General features: G+C 40.2%; 2 protein-coding genes across 5 annotated transcripts; one reads left to right on the top strand and one right to left on the bottom strand.

The window, feature by feature from the left end:
- Positions 1–272: 272 nt before the first annotated feature.
- LOC130207819 (DNA-directed RNA polymerase II subunit RPB1-like) lies at positions 273–4329 on the bottom strand. 2 transcript variants are annotated; one of them, XM_056436537.1, is made up of 5 exons: positions 3919–4329; positions 2340–3116; positions 1183–1472; positions 831–958; positions 273–628 (listed from the first exon to the last, which is right to left on the bottom strand). In XM_056436537.1, the coding sequence occupies exons 1-5, from the start codon at positions 4010–4012 to the stop codon at positions 475–477; spliced, it is 1443 nt and encodes a 480-aa protein (XP_056292512.1). In that variant the 5' UTR covers positions 4013–4329; the 3' UTR covers positions 273–474. The 2 variants fall into 2 exon arrangements, with proteins under 2 accessions (XP_056292512.1, XP_056292511.1); XM_056436536.1 differs by having other exon boundaries at positions 2340–3119; positions 3919–4328.
- Positions 3979–8737, top strand: LOC130207820 (uncharacterized). Of its 3 annotated transcripts, XM_056436540.1 has the most exons (6): positions 3979–4065; positions 6953–6987; positions 7622–7702; positions 7790–7899; positions 7980–8063; positions 8184–8737. In XM_056436540.1, exons 2-6 carry the CDS (start codon positions 6984–6986, stop codon positions 8391–8393), a joined length of 489 nt encoding a protein of 162 aa, XP_056292515.1. In that variant the 5' UTR covers positions 3979–4065; positions 6953–6983; the 3' UTR covers positions 8394–8737. The 3 variants fall into 3 exon arrangements, with proteins under 3 accessions (XP_056292515.1, XP_056292513.1, XP_056292514.1); XM_056436538.1 differs by lacking the exon at positions 3979–4065 and having other exon boundaries at positions 5058–6987; XM_056436539.1 differs by lacking the exon at positions 3979–4065 and having other exon boundaries at positions 5065–6987; positions 7992–8063.
- Positions 8738–8989: the final 252 nt, after the last annotated feature.

The following is an 8989-nucleotide window of genomic DNA, read 5'->3' on the forward strand; positions in this document are numbered from 1 at the left end:
TTTATTGTGAATTTGAACCTGACATTGTTTGTCGCCCCCTGGTGGTCAGCAGAGAGAATGCAGCTTTAACACATGAAGCATAGACTCCTATACAACCACAGGAGCCCCCTGGTGGTCAGGAGAGAGAATGCAGCTTTAACACATGAAGCATAGACTTCTATACAACCAGAGGAGTCGCCCCCTGGTGGTCAGGAGAGAGAATGCAGCTTTAACACATGAAGCATAGACTTCTATACAACCAGAGGATATAAAATGTACAATGGATCACAATATTGTGTCAAAATCTTTATTGTTTTTCTCATAACATGAACATGATAAACGTGTCATTTAAAATTAAAGAATAAATCATACGATAAATCATACGGGGTTTTAATTCGTTACTCGGACAAGTTTGAATTTCATTGATGATTTTTGATTATTGATTATTGTGAACTCTTCGTGATCATTTGAGGAACAGCGTTTCATCAAAACAGTTCATTCTGACTCCATGTTGGAAACCGCCCACGTCTTCCCTCCGCTGCCGCCGATTGGCCATCTCGCCTGCCACTCATAGGCCTCCTCCAACAGCGCGCCTCCTGTGGAGGAGTAGCTGATGTTGGACCAGGAGAGGGCGGAGCCACGGTACGGCCTGAAAACACAACCAATGGTGTTTATAATAAACATGAATACAATAATTATGATAGTGATAATACAAATTATATAAAGATAAATACTATTATATAAATATATGACGAATAATAAAATAACACTGTTTTTTATTGTGTGTCCTATATAGAGAAAACTCACATGTTTGAAACTAGACACACACACACATACACACACACACTTACGCGTAGATGCCGCTGGTCATGTAGTTGAAGACTTCTTTGTAGCGGAGAGGATAATCCCAAATCTGGACATCCGTCAGCTGACCGTCAAAACCTGAAAAATTAATGACGGGCTCACCTGACCAGTCATACTGCACACACACACACACACGCAGAGATAAGACACACAAACAACATGTTGGGGGCACATAGTTTCATTTGATACATGTGGAAATTGGGATGATGTCATTTTTATGATTTATAAAACGTAACCCATAAATAAATTTATTTATCGGGGCGTCGTCACGACGACCACTTCCTGTTCCGTGTGTGTGTGTGTGTGTGTGTGTGTGTGTGTGTGCCACTCGGTTCTCACCTTAGAAGGCATCATCTTCCTGATGCTGATGTTGGAGCCGCTGAACACCTGGGCCACGTTCTTCATGGAGTCCAGGGTGACGCAGACTCTGGTCCAGATGTCCGGCACCATGTTGGACCAGAACCTGAAGCTGGGTCTGAAGCTCAGGGCCGAGTATCCGTACGGGTCAAAGGTCAGCGTGTACCACCCGTTGCTGAAGCCCAGCCGCAGAGGAGCTCTGCTGGACGGACTGAGTGTGACGACGGTGGAGGAAAGGTCGTCGGCCAGGTAACGCAGACACACCGACACACCTGCAGGGGTCACATGACGATGGTTAAGTAAAAACAAACTGACTGACTACAAAGAGACATAAAACAACCACAAAGAGACAAAACAACCACAAAGACACACAACATGACTACAAAGAGACATAAGACAACCACAAAGACACACAGCATGACTACAAAGACACACAACATGACTACAAAGACACATACAACAACCACAAAGACACACAACAACCACAAAGACACACAACATGACTACAAAGACACACAACATGACTACAAAGACACATACAACAACCACAAAGACACACAACATGACTACAAAGACACACAACATGACTACAAAGACACATAAAACAACCACAAAGACACACAACAACCACAAAGACACACAACATGACTACAAAGACACATAAAACAACCACAAAGACACACAGCATGACTACAAAGACACATAAAACAACCTGAAAGAGACAAAACAACCACAAAGACACACAGCATGACTACAAAGAGACATAAAACAACCTGAAAGAGACAAAACAACCACAAAGACACACAGCATGACTACAAAGAGACACAAAACAACCACAAAGACACACAAACTAACTACAAAGACACATAAAACAATCCAACCATGAAATAGACAAAATGATTAAACAAATAAACTCATTGAATCTAGAATAAACTCGACTCTTTTATCTGTGGTCAGAAATCACCTGAAGCCGCTTCATAAACATCCGTCCACAAACACACGTACAGATTAATTCATCCCATCACTCAAGACCTACAGGAGGAAACACGAGAGCCTCCTCCGCGCCTACGTCACATTCTGCTTTTCACAACGCGGCGCTGGCGTTTACGTTTATTTGTTCGGTTCGTGAACATACTCGCCTCGAGTCGCAGGGGCTGTGGTCCAGGGACGGGGGGTGGTGGGGGGGGTGGTGGTTTTGTGGTGGGGACGGGTAGTGGGTTTGTGGGTGGGGTAGTAGGGATACCTGGTGGTGTAGGGCAGGATGGTGGGTTTGTGGGTGGGGTAGTAGGGATGCCTGGTGGTGTAGGGCAGGATGGTGGGTTTGTGGGTGGGGTAGTAGGGGCGCCAGGTGGTGGTGTCGTAGGGGCGGGTGGGCCAGGGACGGGGGGTGGTGGGGGTGGGGTGGTGGCAGGGACACCTGGTGGTGGTGTAGTAGGGGCGGGTGGTCCAGGGACGGGGGGCTGTGGTCCAGGGACGGGGGGTGGTGGTGGGGTGGTGGCAGGGACACCTGGTGGTGGTGTAGTAGGGGCGGGTGGGCCAGGGACGGGGGGTGGGGGTGGGGTAGTAGGGATACCTGGTGGTGTAGGGCAGGATGGTGGGTTTGTGGGTGGGGTAGTAGGGGCGCCTGGTGGTGGGGTAGTAGGGATACCTGGTGGTGTAGGGCAGGATGGTGGGTTTGTGGGTGGGGTAGTAGGGGCGCCTGGTGGTGGGGTAGTAGGGGCGCCTGGTGGTGGGGTAGTAGGGGCGCCTGGTGGTGGTGGGTTTGTGGGTGGGGTAGTAGGGACGCCAGGTGGTGGTGTCGTAGGGGCGGGTGGGCCCGGGGGAAGAGGTCGGAGCAGAGGAGGGGGCGTAGAAGGTGATTCCTCCTCCACTACGAGACAACGTGAACATCTTCCCGTCTAGACATCTTCCGGCTGCTTCTGGAAGAAAAAAACACACAAATAATGTTTTTAAAGTTGAGCGAGGCGTCGTGAAGAGGATCCGCCCGGCGATGGACGACAAACAAAGATCACACACACAAACACAGACACACACACATATACACACACATGCACACACATCAAACACGCACACACGGACAAACACACACGCAGGGACATACAGACAAACACACACGCACACACACACGCACAAACCCCCACACACACACCCACAGACACACACTCACACACGCACACACAAACACACACGCATGGACGCACACACACACGCACGCACGGACAAACCCCCACACACACGCACACTCACACACGGACAAAAACACACGCACGGACAAACACACACCCACAGACACACACACACACGGACAAACACACGCGCACACCCACACACACTCACACACACACACACACATATAACAGCCTGTAACATGGACTCCAGCCAGAGAAGACGTGTGTAACATTTCATTTTTGTGAAAAATAATTTACACAAAATACATTTTGTGTCTCATTTAAAGATAAAAGAGAAAGAAGCTGACGGCCCGTCACCATGACAACACCTTTATCCAGAGGAGCTCACACTGCGCAACATGTCCATGTGTGTGTGTGTGTGTGTGTGTGTGTGTGTGTGTGTGTTTTACCTGTCCTGTGAGGACACTCACCTGTTCACAGCCACATTGTGCACATCCCCATAACAGTCATCACATGTCAAGGGGACGACTTGAGGTCAGGCTGAGTGTTAGGAAAACCAAACTTACTGCGTGTGTGTGTGTGTGTGTACCTGTCGTTGCCCATGTTGGTGTTGCTGTGATGACCAACGCCGACATCACCGCCATCCCAAGGGAGACGTACAGCGGCCTGCTCTTCATCATCATCCTCCTCACCCTCAGCCGGCTGACCAGTCTCTGCAGTGAAGCGTCCTCGCGGTGTGAGTGAGTGAGAGTGTGTGTGAGTGTGTGTCCTATCTGTGTGTTTCCTGGTCGGGGTGCAGCTCCAACACTTTCACTTCCTGGTTCAACCTCTTGAGCGGCTTCAAGTTTCGTTTGTGCAGAAACACCACCTGTGTACTCAGTTATGTAACGTTAACTTAATTCTTCCCTGAAGTACAATGTCGTGGTGCTTAGTTCTCACGACATGTACTTAACTTATTCGGAATACTAAAACAAAACATGATCAACAAATAAACTATGTTTAAGTTAATATATATAAAGTTATTAAAGTGTTCCTTTACCAGCTGCAACATTACAGTAATAAACAATGGAATTGAATTCATCAATAATTATAATAAAATAATATATTATATATTATTATTTTAATATAATGATACAATAATAATTTAATACAAATATATATTTAAATGTATTATTTATTTAGTAATAATATATATATAGTTTATAAATATTATTATTATGTTGTAACACAATAATAACATATTTATAATACGTAAATGTGTTATTAACACATTCAGAATATGAATACAAATCATGATCGACAAATAAACGACATATAGGTTAAGTTAATATATATATATATATAAAGTTATTAAAATGTTCCTTTACCAGCTGCACCATTACAATAACAATGCAATTGAATGCATCAATAATTATAATAAAATACTATATTATATTATTATAGTGATATCAGAATAATTTAATACAAAAACATATTTAAATGTATTATGTATTAATTAATAATATATATATATTTTTAAAGTATTATAATAATATTGTAACACAATAATAAAATATATTTAGAATAAGAATGAGAATATTAATGCAAGACATGATCAATAAATAAATGATTTATAAGTTAAGTTAATATATATATATATAAAGTTATTAAAATATTTAACACCACAGTAATAAACAATGCAATTAAATTCCTCTATTATAGTAAAATAATATATTATACTCTATTATTCGATTATAATAATATAATATATTTTTAAAAACATATTTAAATATATTATATGTTTTATATAAATATTAGGGCTGTGAAACGATTACAATTTTTAATCGGGTTAATCACAGGTTTCTGTGGATTAATCATGATTAATCACATGTATACATTTACAGGGCTCTCAAGACAGGCAAGAGCTCAGAGAAGAGTTGTTGACAGGGGCGGGGGGGGTGCAAGTGACTTTTTTTCGTCCCGATGTGCGCGCACACGCCGGCATCCGAGCTCTGCGGCGCGCGAGACGGAGATCGGAGTCGTGTTAACACTAGAGACAGAATGACATGCTGCTGGTTCGAGACGACCAACAACAGACGGATTGGAAGCTCATTCTGCACATGCGTTAAATGCGTTTAAAAAAAACCTAGTTAATCCTGTAATTTAATTAACTGAGTTAACGCGTTATTTTTCACAGCACTAATATATATATATAAGTATTATTATATTGTAACACAATAATCCAATTATATAAATATATATTACTCTGAAATATGTAATCACTGTATAAATGTACTCCCACTATACTGCATGTGATGGTGGTTGACTTTGACCCTTCAGACCCTCCATTTGTACTAAGTACTCCAGTGTTGTACTTGTACTTAATTATACATGAAAAGTATTTTAAAAAAGGAAAGTTATGCAATATTCGGTTCAGCTTCAGTTCGTGCAGTGTTGCGCAACAGAATATTAACGACTCGCTGTGTCCATAGATCTCAGGCTCTCACTTCCTTTCAAAAAAGCTTGTGTGTGATATTGAGACTACACACACACACACACACACACACACACATTGTGTTTAGGAACATGCACAATGTCATCGTGATAACAACTGACTCATTGAAAGCTAGATTCAAGGATTGAATAAGTCTGACGTCATCAGCGGCCTTCAAACAAAACAAAACTCTGAGCAGGAGATAATATATAAAACTATTTATTAACCAGGTGCTGTTGGTTTGTTGTTTTTAAAATGTGTTTTACAGATTACATGTCAAAGGCTCATGCACAGAAAGTACTCAAAGAAACCAGAAACACACAATCCAGGAAAACCACGTCGCACTAACTTCCTGTTTTATAATAAATAAATAAGTTACGAGTGTCACGTTGACATCAATTAAAAATGCTTTATTCATGACATGACGATACTATAATACAATTTAGACTTTTAGAGGGAATAATATTAATAATATTAATGATAAAAAGTTGTCCAGATTATTTGAGCCAACAGAAACTATGAACATAAACTAAATGAGATATAATTGAGGCAGGTGATCACAGACACATACAGGGAACACTGACTGTCAGTTCTGCCAACAGACAGGAAGAGACAGAGACTTCCGGCAGGAAGCTGTTTCTTTCTGTCAAAATAAAAGTCAAATAATAGTTTAACACTGTTTCAGACCAAATGTATGGTTAATTATTTTCTATGATTCTCATCAATGCTCTATTGCATTGCCTCTATATATACTCTTTTTTATATATATATTACTTTCATTTGTTATTTATTTGTATCCACAACAAACAAAAAATGTGTATTTAAAAAAATGGAGAAACAACAAAAATAAGCAGTTTATGTTCATATGCTAAACGATCATCTAATATAGCTCTGCAGAGATTTTCTAAAACTTATTTGATTTAATGATAATGCGCCTTTTATTTTTACGGCGTGAGCGGAAGTGGGTTTTTTTCACGATTGCAGCCGTGATGCAGCCGCTGCCACCGTGTACCGAGCTGACAGCAGCCGGGATGACACACACACACACACACACACACACACACACTGCTGCTCTATAAAGCAGGACACGCACACACACACACCGAGCAGGTTGGACAATGGGCGTCATCATCTCTCACCTCTTCTCCAGGTTCATCTCCAAGACACCTGTCAGGATTTTAATGGGTGAGGTTATTATTTGTATTATTAATATTGATCTTATTCTTGTTATTTATCTTTTAAGTTTGTATTTTTCTTGCTCTTATAAAAACAGTTGTTAAAAAACCCTGATGTCAAATAAATTGCTTTAAGTATTATTTTATTATTATTAATATTCTTTTATTTTCATCTTATTTTGAATGTCTTATTTTCTCTCACTTTCGCTATAATTTTTATATTGATGTACTTTTCTGTTTGTACTGCTTTGTGTACTCGTTTGTGTCTTTTTACAAATATTTACAGCTTCAGTTACTTGATTGTTTTTTTTCTTCACCAAAAATATGAAGATTTATTAAATAAAGTTGTTTGTTCTGAATTAAATTTACCAAAAACGTTTATGCTAGAAAATCAGAAAAAGTTGGCAACTATTTATTGTCATTTGACTTTTTTCATATAATGTTTTTATTTATTACATAATTAACACTTAATATAATATTTAATATAAAAATGTGAAATTACATGTTGAACTCATCTCTGTACAATTCATATTTTTTAATATTGACAGTTTAAGACGTCATTTTAAAAGTTTGATGAGCATTATTTTGTATTTTATGACCTTTTGTCTGTGTGTGTGTGCGTGTGCGTGTGCGTGTGTGTGCAGTGGGTCTGGATGCAGCCGGTAACACCACCCTGCTGTACAGACTGAAGCTGGCCGAGGTCGTCACCACCATCCCAACCATCGGTCAGTGTTTACATGAAAGCACTTTAATAAACGCATAAAACACATAAAACCAACCATTACATAATGTGTGTGTGTGTGTGTGTGCAGGTTTTAATGTGGAGACGGTGGAGTACAAGAACATCAGCTTCACAGTTTGGGATGTTGGAGGTCAGACAGTCATCAGACCTCTGTGGAGACATTACTTCACCAACACACAGGTACTACTCCAGTACTACTACTGGTGTACTACTACTGGTGTACTAGTACTCGCTGAGAGCAGTAGGACTGAGCCTGTCAGTTTCCTCTTCAGGGTCTGATCTTCGTCGTCGACAGCAACGACCCCGAGAGGATCAAAGACGCGGCCGACGAGCTTCACCTGATGGTCCCGCCTCTTTTTTTATTGATTAGTTCAGAGCTGTGTGATCAATAACTGATGAATAACTGAAAGACATCAGAGGAAGACATCACTGATTTTGTTGTTGTTATTGTTGCCGCGTTGCAGTTGGACGAGGACAAAATGAGGGGCGTGGCCATGCTGGTGTTTGCCAACAAACAGGATTTGCCCAGAGCCATGTCTGTCAGTGACATCACAGACGGTCTGGGCCTATCAGGAGTCTCGCAGCCGGTAGGTGTCCGTGTGTACCCACAATGCAATGCTGTGGTGGAGAGTAACTCTCTGCTTCATGTGTTAAAGCTGCATTCTCTCTTCTGACCACCAGGGGGTGACTCCTCTGGTTGTATAGAAGTCTATGCTTTATGTGTTAAAGCTGCATTCTCTCTTCTGACCACCAGGGGGAGACTCCTCTGGTTGTATAGAAGTCTATGCTTTATGTGTTAAAGCTGCATTGTCTCTAGATAACGTATTGATCGTGAAATCAACTGCACCGATCGATCAGATTTTCATATTTTATTTTATTCGATTCAGTTCATCTGTTTGCTGTCTTTGATTTTATACTCTAAGTAAACATATATTTAAATTAACTATATATTTGTATCAGCTTTTTATAATGACCTGACCATTTTTTTGAAACTGTATAAATATATATATTTTCTTTTTTTCAGGGTAATTTTGTTCATATTTATTCTAAAATAAAGTTTGTGGAGTAAATGTGTTTTTATTTATTTTATTTATTTATTATCTGATTGATCATATTTTCATGAGATCTGTCAGATTTTCTTTTTTTAGATTCAGTTCATCTGTCATTGATTTTATACTCCAAGTAAAATATATTTAAATTAACTATATATTTCTATCCGATTTTTATAATGACCTGAATTTTTTTTTGAAAATGTATATACATATATATA

The sequence above is a fragment of the Pseudoliparis swirei genome, chromosome 18, assembly GCF_029220125.1.
Source record: "Pseudoliparis swirei isolate HS2019 ecotype Mariana Trench chromosome 18, NWPU_hadal_v1, whole genome shotgun sequence".
Lineage (NCBI taxonomy): Eukaryota > Metazoa > Chordata > Actinopteri > Perciformes > Liparidae > Pseudoliparis > Pseudoliparis swirei.